The sequence below is a fragment of the Mus musculus genome, chromosome 11 (genome assembly GCF_000001635.26).
Source record: "Mus musculus strain C57BL/6J chromosome 11, GRCm38.p6 C57BL/6J".
NCBI lineage: Eukaryota > Metazoa > Chordata > Mammalia > Rodentia > Muridae > Mus > Mus musculus.
In genome coordinates, this window is record NC_000077.6 from 73,153,394 (window position 1) to 73,174,284 (window position 20,891).

The following is a 20,891-nucleotide window of genomic DNA, read 5'->3' on the forward strand; positions in this document are numbered from 1 at the left end:
TTATAAACTGTATTGGTCATCACTTAGTTTTCCCAGAGCAAAGGGACAACTACAGAACAGACTGCCCTTGGCAAACCCTTCCATCCATGCCTTTCCCACACTCAGCCCTGGGCCTTCCGGGATGCTCAGGACTGAAGGGGGGCTGCATCATTTGTAGAGAACTTTACCTAAGGCCATCTTTAAATCTCCTCCCTCCTGCTCCCTCCCTCCTTTGGGGCTGGGAACTAAAGCTCACCGTATGGAAGCAGCATCTAAACTTGTCTTCAAGATCTGAGTCATGTGAGAGTAGTGCTTTGGTTCCAGTTTCCTTCCAGTCTATGAAGAATGTTTTTTTTTTTTTTGAGATTGTATCTCTTAGGCCAGTGGGAGATTTTAATTCACTCCCCTTACTGCTGAAGTTAGGAGATTTTGGAATTTGTGGAGATGATCAGGTGACCGTTTCAAGCCACTGGTGGAAGTGATGATGTTACTGGCTACTCCCCTGCAGTCACCCCCTGCAGCTGGTGTTGTTCTGCTGGACTTCTGGAGGAAAGAGAGCCTCTCTCTCTCTCTCTTTCTTTCTCTCCCTTTCCTTTCTTTCTTTCTTTCTTTCTTTCTTTCTTTCTTTCTTTCTTTCTTTCTTTCTTTCTTTCTTTCTCTCTCTCTCTCTCTCTCTCTCTCTCTCTCTCTCTCTCTCTCTCTCCCTCCCTCTCTCCCTTCTCTCTCTCTCCCCCTTCCTCCCTCCCTCCTTCCCTCCCTCTTTCTCTCCTTTCTTTCTTTCTTTCTTTCTTTCTTTCTTTCTTTCTTTCTCTCTCTTTTTTTTCTTTCTTCCTTTCTTCCTTTCTTTTCCTGACACTTTAAAAAAAAGTTTTGTTTCATGTGCATGAGTATTTTGCCTGCATCAATGTATGTGTGCTTCGTGTATGCCTAGTGCTTGCAGAAGTCAGAAGAGGGCATGGCATATTTTGGAACTGGAGTTATAGATGGATGTGAGCCACCATTTGGTGTGCTAGAAATAAACCTGGGTCCTTTGTAAGAACAAGTACTCTTAAGTGCTGAGCCATCTCTCCAGTCCCAGGAGGTTTTCCGGATGGAGGGGTTATTCTCTTGCCTTCCATGGCACCATACTTATGAGCCTGCATAAGAAGCTGTGGTCTTACTGTGGCGTATTGGATGGGGCAGGATGTAGAAGGTTCTTCCCACATGGGAGCCTTCTGGAAAGGACTGCATAAACTGTGATAAGTGAATACACTTGGAAGTGAGGGCGAGAAAGGAATGCCCCGGCTTGTCTACATTATCTCCGTGTGAAAAGCCAAGCCAAAGAGGGTCTTGGCTCCTTCACATGACCAGACATAATATTCATAAGACACAACACTAAGTGCATTCCCCAGCTGTGCCCTGTATTTGCTTAAGCTATCTGCAAGCATCATCTCATGTGTTGCTTGCTTTAGTAGCAAAAATTAGAAGTGCCTAAATACCTGGAGCCTCCTGATTTTCCATTCAGACCTTCTGCATTTTAGTCTATAGATACTTAGCCTTGCCATCCAGAGTGGGTCAACAATATTTTCTCTTCTGTGATGGTAGAATTTGTACTAGAGAGAGAAAGAGAGAGAGAGAGGTGAGGGAGATCAGCCCCCAGCCCCCAGTGCATTTCCTTGGAGTGGGGCAGGGCTCTGTGTGATGTCAGTATGGTTTCTTTTCTTTCTTTCCTTTTCAAAAGAATTTATTTTTATTTTATGTACATTGGTGTTGTGCCTGCATGTATGTCTATGTGAAGGTGTCAGATTTCCTGGAATGGGAGTTATAGACAGTGGTGGGAACTGATAATTAAACCCTTGGAAGAGCAGCCAGCACTCTAATTGCTGAGACATCCCACCAGCCCTGTCACGATGGTTTCTATTGGAGACTGTCCCAGGACGCACAGCTGAGCGAGGTGGTACCAGGAACCAGTCCAAACCACATGGAAAATAGACTTTAAAAAGTGCCAGGTCTTAGGAGAAAGGAGATGATAGAAAAACAGAGGCCTGTCGAATCTGAGTTCTAACTCCCCATCGCTGCACAGTGTATATCCGAGCTCATCCAACCAGATGCAGGTTTGTGAACCAGAGAGGTGCTCTGGATGCTAAGCCTGTCCGTGACTTCCAGAGACCGTGCTCATTGTAAAGAGGCATGGTGGGCACTTTGTGGGAGGACGGATGAAAGGTGAAGAGAAGGTAAGGAGGGAACTTGAAGACTAGCTTCACCTCTGGCCCCTGGAAAGGACTCCAGGAGTGACATTTAGAAGTACTCTGGGGAGGAAGACAGTGTCTATGGGACCTTGTCCCCAGCAATGGCCTCCCTCCATAGTGACAAGACAGACACGCATGCTATACATTAAAGAGCCTTCAGCCAAAACATGTGAACCGACAGCCCCGGCAATGATCCAGATCTTGCTTTGGGAAGTGTGATGTGGCCTTTGTGAGAACCTTTCTGCCGGGCTCCCTAGATCTTTAGGCCACGGTGAGGGAAAACCTGGTCCTAGTTCAGACACAGGCTTACAAACAGTATGGTCATGGGTACATCTAACCTCTGAGTGGGAGACATGGTAGTGATGGTTCTAATCATGCGGAGGTTTGTGAGGATTCCACTAGGTAAGGAAGGCATTTATCAGGGCTCTGCAAGTACTGACTGCTCAGGAATTCTCATTACAACAGTAGGGACAAAGATCATTTTACCAGGGCATTGTGGGACTCAAAGACTCTTGACATGGGACTAGGTAAAATCTAAGAGAATTGTTCCTCACAGCAGGTGAGAGCTAGGGTTGGGGCTTTCAGACAGTGTGAGCGTAGCATTTGCTAGGCTTTAGGTTTGAGTCCCAGCATTGAGGAAGAGGAAGAAGAGGAGGAGGAGGAGGAGAAGGAGGAGGAGGAGGAGGAGGAGGAGGAGGAGGAGGAGGAGGAGGAGGAGGAGGAGGGAGTAGCAGGCATTAATTTTGGAAATGTCCTTAGACTTTTAATATCAATGTGCCGACCAGGGCGCTCCTCTTCCCTTGGGTACAGAGGCTACTAAATCCGAGCTGGTGGGCACGGGGAATCGGCCTCAGGGTGTAAAGACTGAGTCCAGTTACTCTGGGGTACAACTTAGATATATTTCCCCCAAAATTATTTTAACTAAACCACAGGGAGAAATAGGATCCACACAGTAATGTCAGATTCAGGCACACACTTGAAACACTAGCTTCAGGGGAGCATACCAACTCTGACTTCTTAAACAGACCCTGGTATTTTATTCTTCTTTTTCAATTACGTTTGTATCATTGGTTGATTTATATGCAGGTGTATGTCACACCTGTGCTGTGGCACAGGTGTGGATGTCAGAAGACGACTGTCAGGAATCGGGATGCTCCTTCTGCCCCGTGGGGCCCAGGGACCGGACTGAAATCCCCAGACTCGGCAGTAGGCATCTTTACCCTGAGCTATCTTGCAGTCCCTTTTCTTAGACACAGTAAATTGATGTCATGGCCAGCCAATGGCTATAAGATAGAGGCAACCCTTTCCTCTCTACCTACCCTTCAAGGTCTCTCAGGTGTCTGCATAGTTCCCTTAGGCATTGCATTCTGCTTTTAGCTAGCCAGTGCTTGTGGAGGGGGGCACGTTCTGTCCCCTCCAGTAGCATATAGTAGATTACTGAGTTGTCAGGGTCAGAGAGTAGCCTTGGCTACCTGTCCTCAACAAGCCTAGTAGACAAGTTATAGTGACATCAGAGGATGATGTATTCAGTGAGGATCAAGCTGAGAGATCCAGGAACCCCTAGCCTTCCTCCAGGGCTCTAACAAGAGGTTTAAAGAATGTGTGGTCCTACCTCTAACAATCTTGCTGTCTCTCCTGAAAGTAGCCTGAGAAGCTGTCAGAGCTATGTGAATTTTGTTTCTGGAAGATACCTTTAGCAGGCACCAGGCTTCAATGTTTCCTTTCTCCGAGCACAAGTCCCCTGGGAAGATGCCCTGGGAGCCAGTTTCAGTCATCTGATAGTCTAAGGGAGTGCACAAGCATCTCTTTAGAGTATCTTCCTGTCAGGACACTTACAACAGGTGCCTGGTAAAGGTTTGAGCAAGAATAGAAGCAGCAGGTGGAAGCAGGTGTGGGTGCATGCCTAAAATCCCATACTAAGGAGACTGAGGCAGGAGGATTACAGGTTTGAAGCTGGCTTGGACTACATAGTGAGACACTGTACTTCTACTGCTGGTCCCAATCTAGTGGGCTTTCTTTGCTCTGTGTCTTGGGGCCTTAGTACACACCAGGGTGTCTCTCAACAAATAGGCTCTAGTTGGAATCTGGAACTCCATTTGGGGGGAGTAGAGAGGTTCACCACAGGGACCTTCCTCTGGGTCTCTTTTGTCCTCCTCCCCGTCCCCCCTTCTCTTTCTCTCCATGCCTGTGTATGCACTATGTATCTTCAGGTTTACTTATGTGTCTGTGTAGATGGCACATGTGGGTTAGAGGGCATCTTCCTTTATAGCTCTCTACCTATTGTTTTGAGACAGTGCATCTCAATGAACCTAGAGCTGTTTCAGCTACTTTGGCTGCCCAGTGAACCCCCAGGATCTGTCTCTTTCTGCCCGCCCCCAGCACTAGAGTTGCAGTAGGAAGTCACACACTGTCCCAAAGGCCATAGCCAATACAGGAAGGAGAAATGTCATTTCCTCATAAAGGTTTGGTTGGTCTTCAGTCTTTTTTTTTTTAAGATTTTATTTTATTATATAATTAAGTACACTGTAGCTGTCTTCAGACACACCAGAAGAGGGCATCTGATCTCAATCCAGATGGTTGTGAGCCACCATGTGGTTGCTGGGATTTGAACTCAGGACCTTCAGAAGAGCAGTCAGTGCTCTTAACCACTGAGCCATCTCTCCAGCCCATCTTCAGTCTTTTTAACCAAAGAGTGCAGGTACAGCGAGGCCGCTACTTGACGCCGAGGTTGCCCTAGAAGGGCTGTGTACTTTGCTGGCTCCTCAGCAATAGGAAGAGAAGCACTATTCTCTCCGAGGGCGATTTTCAGTGACTATCATTGCTCCAGACGAAGCTTTTATCAGGGCAAGATCGTCAGATGTGATATCTCTGTTTCTATGACACCATCTTGATGTTTCAGGCAGCTGTGCTGTGGGGGCTATGAGATCCTTTACGGGCAAGTATTCCTCAGAGTATTCCTCAGAGATTAGACGTAACTGGAGGTTCTTACCAGCTCTCCAGCTGCAAACATCCACCTTCCCACTTCACCTCCTTATGCTGGAGCAGAACTTCGGGTGATGGGCATCTTCAAGGGTGTGAGATTGCTCCATTCCCCTTCAGCTATTAGAGAGCCACAGGAGGGGAAGACTGGGGTGGAGGCTGGCAGAAAATAGGACGCCTTCAGCTTCCAGGGTTGTGACTGGGACCTGATGGCAGGTCCTAATATGCTTAAAAGAAAGCAAGCCTGTTTAGTTAAATGGTAAATACACAGAACTAGCAAGTAGCAAGCATGTTGCTGGGCCCAGGACATAGGATTATCCAAAGCAAGGCTTCCAACCTCTTGGTCTTCTGGTCTTGTCTGGGGGTACAGTATGCAAGTTAAATGAAGTCATCTCAGGTACTTAAAGTGCTCTGCAGATAGCCTGGCAGAGTGAAGCACGCCTTTGATCCCAGCACTTGGGAGGTAAAAGCAGGCGGATTTCTGAGTTCTAGGACAGCCTGCTCTATAGAGCGAGTTCCAGGACAGCCAAGGTTACACAGAGAAACCCCATATTAAAAAAAAAAAAGTGCTGGGCAGAGGTGATTGGAGTGGGGGTAGGATGTATGAAAATAAGCCTTTTTGAGGAACTGGTTAGGTTGAGTTTGAAAAGTTATAACAACACATTGTTTCCAAATGACACTTTAGGAACAGAATGCAGAACTCTATGCCCTTTCCTAGAATGAATGGGAAATCCAAGGGCAAAGCCCAGGAATTTGCCTTTATTTAAAATAAACAAACCAAACCAAACAAACAGCCAAACAAACCAAAACAGTCATTCCTTCGTGTTGCAAAACTGGGGACCTGTTTCCTGAAACTTCTATTTTTTTGTAGAAGATTATACCTGGAGGACTTAAGCGTTTCTTCCAACTTCTGGAGTCTGTCGTTTCAGAGAGTGAACTTCCTATTGGGCAAGAGGGCCAGGGTCGGGAGCAGAGGTGGTGTGATGCAGAAAGTTAGTGTGCATGGCTCCTCACCCCGCAGTCCCTGGCACATGGACTCTCACCACACCCAACCCCTCAGTACAAACACAGCCGATCACCACACAGCCCCTCACCACATATAGCCCATCAGTATACATATATAGAGCCCTGTAACTGCTCACCACACAGCCTCTCACTGCGTATAGACGACCCGACCCATACCACAGGAATGGGATCCTACATCCTCTCTCATCCTACAGTTCCTCACCACAGACAACCTACGGCAGCCCATAACAAGTTCCAAAGCGCAGCTCCAGGTATCTCTTCTCCCTCCTATGTTGGATCAGACCCAGACGATGGCATTGGGCTCCTTTTCTTTGGGAACTATTCATACTCTAGACATATGTTAGGATCCCACGCCTTGGTGCCCTAGCCTAGCTCTCCCTACCCCGCAGTACCTGACTAGGACCTCTGATCCCTGACCCTAGAAATTTGTAGGGTTTAAATCCGCAGCCATAGAAGCGGTGGAAAAGCCCCTTGATTACAGCACACACAGGCAGCCAGGGACCTACCTATACATCTGCCTGACAGCATGAGTAGCGAGGCCAGGACAACAGGGAAAACAGTCATTACTGTCTATCCCTCCTCCTTTACTTCCTGCACTGTGGGTCCCTTCCGGATTCTGCCTCTATTTCCCCACGGGGTTCCTTTCGAGCGAGTCCCGTGGGAGGAGGTAGGGGCGGGCGAGACGCCTTGGAAAGCACCTTCCCCTTCTTCCTCGCCTCCGCACACAGCCAGTGGCTGGAGGCACAGCCCGGTGGTGTCACCGTGTCAGCGGAGGCGGCCTCATCCCAGGCTGGGCGCTCGCCGCAGTCAGGCTCTCCGCGGCAGCAGGATCCTCCTGGCCGCGCTGTGCTCGCGCCCGGGTCTGCGCGTCTGCTCTCCAGCTCATGCCCTTTGGAGCCGCGCGCCCCGGGACTGCGGCAGCGCACACAGAGTGCTCGGTTGGCTGCCGGGCAGCGGGAGGCGGCGGCGGTGGCCAAAGTGAGCTGGAGGCATGGGCCAGGCGGCCTGGAAGGGGTTCGTGTTGTCTCTGTTCGACTACAAGACAGCAAAGTTCGTGGTCGCCAAGAGCAAGAAGGTGGGGCTGCTCTACCGGGTGCTGCAGCTCACCATCCTGTTGTACTTACTCATGTGAGTTCTTGGGCACTTTTTTGAAACAAGGGTACATGGGGCAGGGAAGGTGTAGACACAGGGGCCTTGGGGGAGTCAGCCTTAAAGCCCGTGGATGTAAGGATGGGAAAGTAAAAAGGGGACACTGACTTGTTAAACGTGGGCGGCGGCAACTGGATACCTTGGTTGGAAGCTGTCTGTAGGAGCTCCTTCTCCCAGTACTGGAGCTTCCAGTGTTACAGCCATGACCAGGAGGCAGGGATGCCAGGACACTGGGCTTCAGCTGCCCCCCAGAGGCCTCCCTGTGTCCAGCTTGACAGCTGGCCCAGGCACCCAGCAGGTTATTTATAAGCATTGAGCATTACTGGCTTACTCTTGGTTGGGCCAACTCATGGGATTGGCATGTTCTGGAACTCAGGGTTAGCTCACGGGAATCAGGGGGGCAGCCATTCCAGCGTCCAGATGCTCTACTGTTTTCCCTTATTGCCATCTCATCTAGCAGGCTATAAGCCTACCAGCCCACGGGCAGTTTGATGGGGATTTAACAGCTTGGTCAGAGGTCTCCCTTGCTCCTAGGAAGAAAAGAGGGCACAGGTGAAAAGAGGAAGGCAGCCACGGTGGACAGCTGCGATTCACTTTCCTTTCCTCATTAAATGATGTGCAATTATGCTCCTGGGTGGGGGTGGGGGGCAGTCCTGGCCTAGCCTTGCTGCTTTCTAATGGCTTCTCCTGCCCCTCTCCCAGGCAGGGTTTCTCTGTGCAGCCCTGGTTATCCTGGAACTGGTCAGTAGAGCAGGCTGACCTCAAACTCAGATATCCTCCTTCCTTTACCTCTGGAGTGCTGTGATAATGGCACAGAGTGTGGGTAATGGCTGTGTTCTTAGTGTTTCCTGAATTTTAGCTCCAAGGCACTTGGCAGTATCCTACCTCAGGGCCTTTGGACTGCTGTTCCTTGGCCACCCAGTTTTCCTTCAACATCCTTCCTTATCCAGATTTGATTTCTCCCTCTCTCTCCCTCCCTGGCACTTCCATAAGTCATTTTGATTGGTTGTTTGCTCAATGTCTATTTCTGACTCCCTGAAGTCTGGGGATGCCATGAGGTGATGTCACACTGTGATGTCATTTCACTTGGCAATCTGTATGAAATGAGTAGACGAATGCTGAATGTTTGCTTCTTGTTTTGCACTAGAGCAGCATTTCTCTGCTAAAATGGAAGGTGTGCTCAAGAACCACAACTTTCGAGCCACGAGTGGTGGCAAACACTTTTAATCCCAGCACTCAAGAGGCAGAGGTGAAAGCCGGGCAGTGGTGGCACACGCCTTTAATCCCAGCACTTGGGAGGCAGAGGCAGGCAGATTTCTGAGTTTGAGGCCAGCCTGGTCTACAGAGTGAGTTCCATGACAGCCAGGGCTATACAGAGAAACCCTGTCTCGAAAAACCAAACAACAAACAAACAAACAAAAAACAAAAAACAAAAACAAAAAAAAAAAGGCAGAGGTGGGCGGATCTCTCTGACAGTTCAGCAACAGCATGATTTACAAAGCCAAGTTCCAGAACAGACAAGGTTCTTACACAGAGAGACTGTCTTGAAAACCACCATCACCACCACCACCAACGACAAAACAAAACAAAAAACCCACACCGTTTTCAGAGTTCCTTGTAAATGGGACAGTTTAGGATCCAGGCTCTCCATCTCTGCCCCAGAAATGAGGAAATGGTTGACACCTTCGTGACTCCCTGCGAGAGCCAGCATGCCATCATTCATGGCATGACAGGGCACTGGCTTCTTCCTCCTTTGACCCCTTTGACTGCTTTCCCCAGCTTCACCAAGAATGGTTAAGCTGGATGATAGCTAACTACGAGTTAGTAATTTGTGTGCATGGAGCTTTTGCTCTGTGCTAGCCTCCCTGTGACACAGATCACCTCATTTTCAAAGTCTTATCTTTTTAGGGGCCAGAGTGAAGTTGTGAAGTCTGGATGGTTAGGAGTGCTTGCTGGCTTTGCTTGTTTGCTATTGTTTTTGTTTATCTTTTAAAAAGATTTATTTATTTTAATATATATGAGTACACTGTAGTTGTCTTCAAATACACCAGAAGAGGGCGTCAGATCACATTGCAGATGTTTGTGAGCCACCATGTGGTTGCTGGGAATTGAACTCAGGACTTTTGGAAGAGCGGTCAGTGTTCTTAACCATTGAGCCATCTTTTCAGCCCATTTTTTGTTTTTAAATACTTATTATGTACACAATATCCTGTCTGCATATATTCCTACGCGGCAGAAGAGCATCAGAGCACCATGTGGTTGCTGGGAACTGAACTTAAGACCTCTGGACGATCAGGCATTACTCTTAACCTCTGAGCTCTCTCTCTCCAGCATGCTTGCTGTTCCTGTAGGAGTTCAGTTCCCAGCTGATTGGCTTACAACCTTCTGTAATTCCAGTAATTGCAGCCCCAGAGGATCTGACTCTTCTGACTTCCAACTGTACCTGACCTCACAAGCACACGCAAGCACATATAAGCACACACACACACACACACACACACACACACACACACAATTTAATAATATGTATCTTATTGGAAATGTGTGATATTATAGGCTGGAGAGATGGCTCAGTGGTTAAGAGCACTGACTGCTCTTCCAGAGGTCCTGAGTTCAAATTCCAGCAGCCACATGGGGGCTCATAACCATCTGTAATGGTGTCTAATGCCCTCTTCTGGTGTGTCTGCAGACAGCATCAGTGCTCACACACATAAAATACATACATACATACATACATACATACATACATACATTTAAAAAAAAAAGAGAAATCAAACTTTTTTGCTGTTCTGTTTTTGCTGCGTTTGTTTTTTGTTTTGTTTTATGAGACAGGGTTTCTCTGTGTAGCTCTGGCTGTCCTGGAACTTGCTTAGGAGACTAGGTTGGCCTCAACTCAGAGCTCCAACTGATAGCTAACTACAAGTTAGCCTCTGCCTCCTGAATGCCGGGATTAAAGATATGCACCACATTATTTTGTATTTATGTGTATGAGGCTGTATCAGTTTATGTGCACTGTGTGCTGGTGCTCATGGAGGTTAGAGGGTGTCAGACACCCTGGGATTTTACTTACAGTTGGATATGAGCTACCTGATGCAGGGGCTGGGAACTGAACTCAGGTCCTCTGCAAGAGCATTAAGTGTTCTTAACCATTGAACAATCTCTTCAGTCCTGTGGGTTTTTTTTATTACTTTACTTATTACATATGTGTATGGGTAAGTATGTGTCATAGTGCACATGTGGGAGTCTGTTCTCTCTATCATTCGTGTGGGATTAAATTCAGAACATCAACCTTAGAGGTAACTTTATCAACTGAGCCATATTGCTGGCCCTGCTATGTTTTCAGTCTAAAAGAATACGAGATTTAATTTATTTTTATTCATTTTCTTGTTTTTGGTGCAAAACCCAAGGCCTTATACATGCTAGGTAACCCCTCTACCCTTGGATGTCATATATATACATATACATACATATATATATATATATATAAATACACACACACACACACACACATGAGAGGGGGAGGAGAATATCTCACTGTGTAGCTCTGGCTGTCCTGTAACTCACTATGTAGAACAATTTGGCCTCAAGCTCACAGGGACACGCCTGCCTCTGTATCCCAAGTGCCGGGATTAAAGGGGTAGACTACCTCACCACCCAGCCATTTCTTTCTTTTTTTAGATGTACTAGTTTTATTATTTTATGTGTATGAATGTTTTGCCTGCATGTAGGTTTGTGCACCATTTGTGTGTCTGGTTCCCGTCCCTAAGGTCACAACGGGGACTGGAGTTACAGATGGCTGTGAACTACCATGTAGGTGCCTGGAATGGAAAAGGATGCTCTGCAAGACAAATAGGTGGTCTTAACCACTAAGCCAACTCTTCAGCCCCAGATTTTCTTTAAAAGATAGCATCTCACCCTGTACCCAGGATGGCCTTCAACAGTCTACTTTCCAGCTTTAGCACACTGACTGCAGAACGCATGCTTGCGGGGCAGGTGAACCCCTGAGCTCTTGCTCCCACCAGTCTAGGACATTCTATGGTTCTCACTCCAGCCTGGGCCTGGGCAGCCCTGTGACTGACACTGTTGGTCATGTTTCTCCAGATGGGTGTTTCTGATAAAGAAGAGTTATCAGGACATTGACACTTCCCTGCAGAGTGCTGTGGTCACCAAAGTCAAGGGGGTGGCCTATACCAACACCACGATGCTTGGGGAACGACTCTGGGATGTGGCAGACTTTGTCATTCCGTCTCAGGTCAGATCACCACCTGTCCCTGGGACCTGGGCTGGTGAGGTGTGGCTTGGGTGGGTCACATAGGAAGTGCCCAGAGAACTGCATCAGTTGTCTCCCTGGCTCAGGATGCAGACGGAAACCCTGGTGTCCCTGTCTCCCTTTCTGCACCAGGCCTGGCTTCTTTTGTTCCCAGTGGTCTATGTGTCTGTTGAGACCACATGGGGCTCAGGGTGACCTGGCACAGAGAACTCCTCCCTTATATCCTAGCAGCCCCGGGAATATCTCCTCAGCTTGTTCATAGCTGCCCTGGTGTAGAATCAGGGCTGAAGTCTGCACAGAATTATGGGGTGAGAGTGTTTGGGGTTTGTAAAGCTGTAAGTAACCCAAAAAAGATATCCACTTGTAAAGTATGAGCTCATCAGACAGATGGACAATGACCCCCAGTTTTGTGGCCCCCATTGTTCCCAGCCCCATGCAGAGGTCCACTTTCTACCAGGCTGAATCTTCCCCGAGAGGCCAAGAGGAGATTTCTCAAACTCTGTCTGGCTCCTCAGGGGGAGAACGTTTTCTTCGTGGTCACCAACCTGATCGTGACTCCTAACCAGCGGCAGGGCATCTGTGCTGAGGTTTGATTTGGCATATGTGTGGTGGGAGGGTTGGGAAGCCCTTGGCTGTGGTGACAGTCCCCCGGAAGCAGGGGCTTGGTTAGCTCCAAGGGTGTCAAGATACTTATAGCTACCACATGCTTTGGGAGATAAATGGGTTTTCTTATTTTTTTTTTAAAGTTTTACATATTTGTGTGTGTGTGTGTGAGAGAGAGGGGGGTGAGAGAGAGGAGGAGAGGGAGAACAAGAGAGGGAGAGAGGGAGGGAGGGAGAGAGAGAGAGAGGGAGAGGGAGGGGGAGGGGGAGAGGGAGAGAGAGAACTTTTCAGGAGTTGGTGCTCTCCTTTCACCATGTTTTTTCAGGGATTAAACTCAGGGTGTCAGGCTTTCATGACAGATGCCAGGTTAACTACCTAGTCACTTTGCCAGTCTGAGAAACAGGTTTTCAAAGGGCATGCGGCCTCAAGCCAGGGGGGAGCCCTCTTCTGTTTCTGATGCACCTGGTCCTGGGCTGGTGGAAACCTCATTAGCAGATCCCTCTCTTTCCTTGCAGCGTGAAGGCATCCCGGATGGCGAGTGTTCAGAGGACACCGACTGTCACGCTGGGGAGTCTGTTGTAGCGGGACACGGTGAGGGCCTGGAGTAGCTAGGGCTGGAGCAGGGCAAAGGCGCACGGACAGGAAGGCACACAGCATTGCCTGTCTCTCCTCTGCAGGACTGAAAACTGGTCGCTGTCTACGGGTGGGGAACTCTACCCGGGGCACCTGTGAGATCTTTGCTTGGTGCCCAGTGGAGACAAAGTCCATGCCAACGTGAGTAGGGTGGTCCCAGAGGAGCTGCCCACACACTCTTCCTTATACAGTGGGTGCTTACACCTGGGGTCAGAGGCCTCCCCCCTGCTCTGTAGGTTCAGGGGAGTCCTAGAGGGCAGGGGCAGGTCTCCTGCTCAGGTTTCCCTGGCCTGGTTTTCAGGGATCCCCTCCTGAAGGACGCAGAAGGCTTCACCATTTTCATAAAGAACTTCATTCGCTTCCCCAAGTTCAACTTCTCCAAGTAGGTGGGGGCTCGGCTATTGGAGGGGGAGGTGGGCCGAGGGCCCTCTCTGTGGCTGTGCTGAAGCCCTGCATGGTGTGTATACATGACTGAATAAACAGGGGTGCCCTTTCTTCTTCTTGGGGGTGGTTTCTGTTCTTGAGAGGAATAAGATACGAGGGGGGCTGGGGGTGGGGGGAGGCCATGTCTGGCAAAGGACCCACTGCTTCCTGCAAAGGGCCTGGGCTCAGCAGCAAAGCGTCCTACCCTTGTGTCATGGCTTCCTTTCAGAGCCAATGTGCTAGAAACAGGCAACAAACATTTCCTGAAAACCTGTCACTTCAGCTCCACCAATCTCTACTGCCCCATCTTCCGACTGGGGTCCATTGTTCGCTGGGCAGGGGCTGACTTCCAGGACATAGCCCTGAAGGTGGGTGATGTGTGCCCAGGGAGTCCTCCCTGGAGACCTGGGTGCTGCATTGAGAAGGGGAGGATGGAGGGGCCTCTAGGGTCAGGGTGATCCTGAATTGTCCCCTTGTCCTCAGGAGCTATTTTCAGAGTTAGTTGTGACACATGGTCTGGCTGTGTCAGGCACTCAGTAGGGGTTGGGGTGGGTGAGTGGGGCTGACTCAGGCACTCAGTAGGTGTTGGGGTGGGTGAGTGGGGCTGACTCGGAGCCCGCTAGGTTGTTTTCTGATCCCAGGGCATCACCAGAAACAATCGTAAGGAACGTATAGACGCCTGCTGATCTGCGTGTAAAGTGTGGTCCTGCCAGACCTCTGGCTGACTCGTGTGGCTCTCCTAAAGGGCTGCTCTGTGACTTCTGTCCATCTATGGATAACTCTAGCATTCATCCTGTCTTATGTATCAAGGGCGGTGTGATAGGAATCCACATTGAATGGGACTGTGACCTTGATAAAGCTGCCTCCCACTGCAACCCACACTATTATTTCAACCGTCTGGACAACAAACACACACAATCCATCTCCTCTGGGTATAACTTCAGGTAATGACTCTTTTTGTGCTACCTGGTGACCTCGACTCTCTTCTGTATCCTTTGCTGGGTCAAGTCCACCAGCGTTCTCAGGGTCCAGGGGTTGGTACTAAGCATGCTGGGAAAGCCCAGACTTTGTATTTGCCTCAGTGAGCAGGTCTGGGCATACTCCTAGAGCAGCTCTAGATCCTGTATTGCTGAGACTCCCCCCAAGCTTTGTAAAGGTACAGGCGGATGAGCGTCCCCTGTGCCCTGTCTCCCAGGTTTGCCAGGTATTACCGTGACCCTCATGGGGTAGAGTTCCGTGACCTGATGAAAGCATATGGCATCCGCTTTGATGTGATAGTTAATGGCAAGGTATGTGGCTCTTCTCTTTCCAGGGCCTGATGGTTGCTGGGTCAGGGAGGCTGGAGAGCCCCTGGGGATCCGGCGGTCCACCCTGCCTTACTCGTCCGTCTGTTTCTGTCTCACAGGCGGGAAAATTCAGCATCATCCCCACAGTCATCAACATTGGTTCCGGGCTGGCGCTCATGGGTGCTGTGAGTATCTCCCCTGCCTTACTGGCTCCCTAGGGACAGGGAAGTCACTAACTGCCTGGCAGTAGCATGCAGAGCCCAGAACCCAGGAGGCCTGTGAGGTCACAGGGACAAAGGTGATTTTTACACCGTGCCAGCAGCCCCAGAGGGCGTTGACTGCCTGTAGCCCTGGCTGTGAGCTTGAATGGTGTGGCACACAGGTGGATTATCCTCTAGTCCTGCTGTGGGCTGGGATCTTTGGGATCCCGTGTCTAAACATCTCCATCTCCGGTTCTGGTAATGGGAAACCCATTAGGCTATGCCGGTTTGGGCACTGTTGACAGTTGGGGCCAGGGACTTCTTTGCTTTGGGGGTGTTCAGTGCACTGTGCTTAAGAATCCCTGATTTCTACCCACTAAGTGTCAGTCGGCCCCTCCTCACAGCTGGGTTGCTCAAAAAGGAGGCTCCAGCTAAGAACTTGTAGTTCAAAGGATGAGAAGCAGGGGAGACAGTCTTGTAATCTTTTGGGGTGGGTGGTTAGCCACCCATTGTGGCTTCTATAGTAGGAAACGGCTGGAGCGTAGGGAAGGGCTTCCTGCAAATGGTACTTCCCTGGTGCTTCTGGGAGGAGCTTAAATGTGGGAGGCGCTGTTCATGCCAGCGCAGCAAATTCCATGCCATGGCTTCCTGGAACCTCTTCCCTCTGCCCGGGCAGCCCAAGCAGCCATGGAAGGATTTTCTATCAGGACCCAGGATCGACTTTGCATTAAGAGTGATCTCTAATGGGCAGTGATGGTGCACACCTTTAATCCTAGTTCTTGGGAGGCAGGGGCAGGAGGAATCTCTTAGTTTGAGGTGAGTCTAGCCAAGGATACACAGAGAAACCTGGTCTTGAAAACCAAACCGAACCGAACCGAACCGAACCAAACCAAACCAAACCAAACCAAACCAAACCAAACCAAACCAAACCAAACCAAACCAAACCAAACCAGAGTGGTCCCCAAGTGGAGCATTCCTGACTAAGGCAGTCATTTTTAGGATCGCTGGCTGTGTTGTGCATGCGTAGCTCTCTGACAATGTAGGGAGAGTCTGGAGGTCTGAGAACACGGCCGTGGACTGAAGGTAATGGGTGCAGCAGAAGGTGGTGGTGAAGGCTGAGAGAAGGAGTAGCAGCAAGAAGTTGAGGAAAACATAGATGCTCCACTGGGGCCTCCTCTGCCTTCAGTTCTTCATCTCTGCACTAAAGGTGGAGTAGCCCTCTGCTGGAGCAGGCAGGCATAACACACAACATGCTCAGCTCTGAGGCCTGTGCTCAGTGATTAGTCCGCCCTGATTGGGTTAGCTCAGGCTTCCCAGGGTTGTAGCATCCCTATTGTTGAGGTTAAGACTCCTTCCAGGCAGGGTACCAGAGGGCTCTGTGAACCATTACGTTGCCACTGTCATGTCTCCCTGTAAAGGACTAGGACCAGCATCCCTAAAAGCATTCCATAGACATACATGCTGGTTCTCACTCCCACCGGAAGCATCCTTTGCTCTTCTCACACAGGCCCTGTGGCTTGCTTGCTTGCTTGCTTGCTTCCTTTCTTTCTTTTTTTGATTTTATTTATTATTATATGTAAGTACGTACACTGTAGCTGTCTTCAGCCACACCAGAAGAGGGTGTCAGATCTCACTATGGATGGTTGTGAGCCATCATGTGGTTGCTGGGATTTGAATTCAGGACCTTCGGAAGAGCAGTCAGTGCTCTTACCCCCTGAGCCATCTCACCAGCCCCCTGTGGCATTTTCTGGTGACAACAAACCTGCTTCTCCTTATGCAATGCAATCCCAGGCCTCCAATTCAGCTCTCAAGACAGCCTGGGTGCTGCTCCCAGGACTGAGTGAATGCTACTATGTTCCACCCACTCCCGATCCTGTTTCCATTATAGGACTAGTGGCTCCACATCATAATCCACTTGTCTCTGGCAGCAGAGGGAGTCCCCAGGTCTCTGTAGTCTACATCCCTCTGGCACACCAGTGCATATCTGGCTGATGGTAGATTCTTAGCAAATGCATGTTGACATTATCAGACCTGGTCAGGGCAGAGAGGGGAACTTGATCCATGGAATCAGACAGCATTGCCCCAATCTAAGCGGTACCTGCCATGGGGTGGCTCTGTTCTCTCAGACATCACCCCTTTCTGGACTGTCTTTTCATCTTTCATGTGGTGCCCTGCTCCTGGGCTGTGGCAGGCTCCAAGCAGTATGAAGCTAGGATTCTGAGTCATAGCTCCCAACTCTTTTGCAGGGGGCTTTCTTCTGTGACCTGGTACTTATCTACCTCATCAGAAAGAGCGAGTTTTACCGAGACAAGAAGTTTGAGAAGGTGAGGTAAGTTAACCTTCCACTCTGTGGCCCAAGAGGATCTCCCGCAGCCCCTGCCTTAGAGCCCCATCTGGCTAGTCCTGGGTTGGGTGTGTATGTGGCATGCTATGAGAACCTGCTTCGTAAGACTGAACTTGGTTCAGAAGACCCAGGGAAGAAGAAGTCTCCTTAGGTCACACGACAGATTTCTTTATAGGCTCTAGCTTACTGGAGACATGAAGGAAGAAGTGTGTGTGTGTGTCTATGTATGTGCACTTAGCATGGGGACATCGGACAGCATGGGAAGGTGCTGAGTCTGCAGGAAGGGAAAGGGGTTCTTGCGTTGGTCTTGGAGAAGGGACTCTGGAGGAGTTGGGACTAGAATGAAGAGTTGGGTCAGGTAGCATGTGCTTCCTCAGCCCCAGCAACATGGACTATGGGTGCAGGATGGACCTGTATGGTTTGTGTGCACTGCCCCAGATGTAGTCTGAACTTAGCTGGTCTAGCCCCACCTGGCCATAGGCTGCTTTGCTGGAGGAAGGAGCCTGGCTCAACTGAGGGTACAATTCTTGGCGAGTGCCCCAAGGAGGTTGTGGCCATATCTTATGCAGGGGTCAGAAGGAGGAAGATAATGTTGAGGTTGAGGCCAACGAGATGGAGCAGGAGCTGCCAGAGGACAAGCCACTGGAGAGGGTTCATCAGGACGAGCAGGCCCTGGAACTGGCCCAGAGTGGCAGGAAGCAGAATAGCAACTGCCAGGTGCTCTTCGAGCCTGCCAGGTGAGGGACTGGCTTCTGCGGAGGGTGTACTTGGGATTTGCTCCAGAGGGAGTCTCCCAGGCCTAGGGTGGTCCTTCTCCCGGCCCTGTTTTCCCTCCTTGCTAAGGTTGGGCATCCTCCAGCTGGGAGCTGGGTCAGGGCAGGGAAGCAGCTGAGAAATAGCCTGGGATGGAGCAGAGTAAAGAGAGAAAGGTGGAAGCTGAGGGCTGTCGCAGCGAGGCCAGACTGAGGGATTCTAAGCATAGCTATCCCCGGAGCTGTCACTGCCTGGCTACCTGAGCTCCTTATCTACAGGTCCACCTTGCTTGTCTAGCACAGCCCCCTATTGCTGTGGGAGGCTCTGTGAGTCCCAGCCCTCAGTCTGAACACCGTCATGCATCTGAGCTGCAGCTAAGACAGTGTTCTTTCTTCTCGGCTATGTCTTCCTGCTCACTGACAGAGAAAAGCGACAGGCCATGCCTGCCAGAGTTCCTGACTGCCTTCTCTCTGCCTCTGTGTGCATCCCTCCCTCAAGGTCTGGCCTCCAGGAGAATGCCTTCGTGAACATGAAGCCATCACAGATCTTGCAAACAGTGAAGACGTAGCCAGAGCTCTTGGCAGGGAACAGATTCAAAGATGTCTGGGCCAGGACAGGCCAGGGCTCTGAACTGGGGAGAGGCATCTCGGTGGTGCCGGCTCAGGATGTGGCTTCTGAGAACAGGTCCTTCAACTCCACCCAGCTTGGGTGGGATCCTGCTGCAAGATTTGTTTCATGGAAGGCTTCCTGGTGGCCAAAGTGGCTCAGGATGCAGGAAGGAGGCCTTGGGGCAGGCCCTCAGGGAAGGGGCAGGCCTGGGGTTTCAGTGGTGGGTTTCTGTTCCTGACTCTGAGCCCAGCTGGACACTTGTTTATTTATACAGGCAGTACACATTTATTGGTGCATGCTGCATTTTAGTCCTATCTGAGAGACTTAAAGGCGATGCTGACCTGGCCCTAGGGTAGGGGGCACACAAGTTAACTCTCACCAGAGACATCATAGTCAACCCAGCCAGCCTGGCCTTCCTCCAGCCTCTAGCCAAGTCTTTGACAAGTCCCCGCAGAGAAAGACGGCTGCTCAGAAAAAGCTGTTGGATGACATCCAGGGGACACTTAGCTCCACCCCCAGATGTTAACAAGTAAAGCTGGCCAAGGAGGCACCTGGAAAAAAGCTTAAGGGGAGAGCAAACACTCAGGGCTCCTAGGTAAGACTGGGGAAGGAAGGCAAGCCAGCCACTACGGGAAGCCTAGCGTGGCTCTGGAAACTGACTTACTTGCCCAGGTGAGACATGGACTTGTTTGTGTGGTTCAGCACTTGCTGTTTGGTTGGTGCTGGGGGTCCCTGTCTGACTTCCTTCCTGCTCTCAGAAGCCCAGCCTTGATGTGCTAATGAGATAAAGGATAATTTTCACTGAAAAGCTGTTTCTGACCTGTGCCCCAGTTCCTTCTCCCACTGCATCTCATTTCATGGAACCCAAAGTGGGGTCCATGGACCAGCATCCATGCTCTAGAGAGCCTGACAAAAGTGCAGGGCTGCAGGCCTCTCTCCTTAATCCTTCTCTTATGAGTTTCTTCAAGTTCCAAAGTGACTTGCAAGCACACTGTTGTCAATGTCAACTTGGGTGACTTACACATGCTGCCCTGAGGCCAAGAGGGTCCCTCTCCCATCCCCACCTGTTTTTGTTTGAGACAGGAGATCTCTATGTAGTCCTGGCTATCCTGGAACTCTCTATACAGACCAGGCTGGCCTCACAGATAACTGCCTGCCCCTTAAGTGCTGGGACTAAAGCACCTGGCTTCCCATCTCCACTTGGAAGACAGCAGTATGCTCATTTTTTTTTTTTTTTAAATTCAAACATTTTGATGAGGTTAATACCTAATCTAATTCAAAATTTAAAGGTTCAGACATAGAAGTAGCCAGGCATGGTGGTGAACAACTTTAATCCCAGCACTTGGGAGGCAGAGGCAGGCAGATCTCTGAGTTGAAGGCCAGCCCAACCAATGGAACTAATTCTATGCTAGGAAGGAGTATATAGTGAGACCCTGGTTTTTATTTTTTGAAATAAGAAAAAGACAACCTTTTCTATTAACCCTTTCATTTTTCTGAGGAGCATCTGGCCACCTGGCCATTCCTTTGGAAAATGATCTATTCATATAAGACCAAAGACACATTTAAATACAGGGCTGAGGAGCAGGCTCACTTTCATCTATCCCGTGGATATCTGAGTGCCTCTTTTGACACTACAGAGCTTCTCTCTGAAAAGCAACCCACCACATGGAGAACCCTTACAGATGGTAATCAGAAGGGGCCTGGTAGTTGGGGGAGGTGGCATATACCTGTAGACTCAGCATCATGAACCAAATAGGGTGCTGGGGGCTCAGAAAGACCAGGGATCTTACTCCAGTTGCTCACAGGGCTGCCCACTCTGCCAAAGTACCCCACACCCCAACTTCTTGCCTTCTGCATAACCTTGATTAAGGTAGCTCATCCACTGTATGGAAAATAGCTTATATTAAAAACAAAATAAGAAAATCCAACAAAAACCAACCCACCAAAACCGGCAGGGTCTTCTGTAGCCCAGACTTGCCTTGAACTCCTGATCTGAATTACAGTTTCCACAGGTGAAACCAGGCTTTTAACTCAAGAACTGAGTCAGGAACTTGAACTCCTAAACTTGGGGAAACACTTTTATTCCTTTCTGGGCACTGCTTGGCTTATTGGCTACAGTCTTAGCCCAAGAGCTCCTTCCTATTTTGACCTTCCAGGATCTGAGGAATTCTTTGCGTAAGTCCCTAGCCTAAACTAGGCCATCTAGTATTGTCCTACAAGTTATCCCATACCTTTGGGAACATCATGATGTGGGCCAACAAGAAACTGATATACTGGGTGCTGTCAAATGACAATCAGCCATGAAAGAGCACTATAACTTGGTTTTAAAATAATAAGAGGCATGAAGTTTTTCCCTTTAGGGTTACCCCATGTAGGGGAAAACATTTTTTTTTTTTTCAAGACAGGTTT

At 49.6% G+C, this 20,891-nt stretch overlaps 1 protein-coding gene and 1 long non-coding RNA gene across 6 annotated transcripts; one reads left to right on the forward strand and one right to left on the reverse strand.

The window, feature by feature from the left end:
• The first annotated feature begins 1,995 nt into the window (after window positions 1–1,995).
• Window positions 1,996–19,294, forward strand: P2rx5 (purinergic receptor P2X, ligand-gated ion channel, 5). Of its 5 annotated transcripts, none has more exons than XM_006534566.4 (13): window positions 1,996–2,072; window positions 11,463–11,613; window positions 12,147–12,218; window positions 12,750–12,825; window positions 12,912–13,008; window positions 13,169–13,249; window positions 13,520–13,658; window positions 14,101–14,234; window positions 14,486–14,579; window positions 14,696–14,761; window positions 17,023–17,105; window positions 17,690–17,857; window positions 18,297–19,294. In XM_006534566.4, exons 2-13 carry the CDS (start codon window positions 11,563–11,565, stop codon window positions 18,439–18,441), a joined length of 1,206 nt encoding a protein of 401 aa, XP_006534629.1. In that variant the 5' UTR covers window positions 1,996–2,072; window positions 11,463–11,562; the 3' UTR covers window positions 18,442–19,294. The 5 variants fall into 5 exon arrangements, with proteins under 5 accessions (XP_006534629.1, XP_006534628.1, NP_001363912.1 ...); XM_006534565.4 differs by lacking the exon at window positions 1,996–2,072 and adding an exon at window positions 2,119–2,192; NM_001376983.1 differs by lacking the exon at window positions 1,996–2,072 and adding an exon at window positions 6,995–7,340 and having other exon boundaries at window positions 18,152–19,290.
• Window positions 4,805–6,817, reverse strand: Gm35001. Its single transcript, XR_388840.2, has 3 exons — window positions 6,719–6,817; window positions 6,068–6,127; window positions 4,805–5,413 (listed from the first exon to the last, which is right to left on the reverse strand). It is a non-coding gene; the product is annotated as a predicted gene, 35001 (long non-coding RNA).
• Window positions 19,295–20,891: the final 1,597 nt, after the last annotated feature.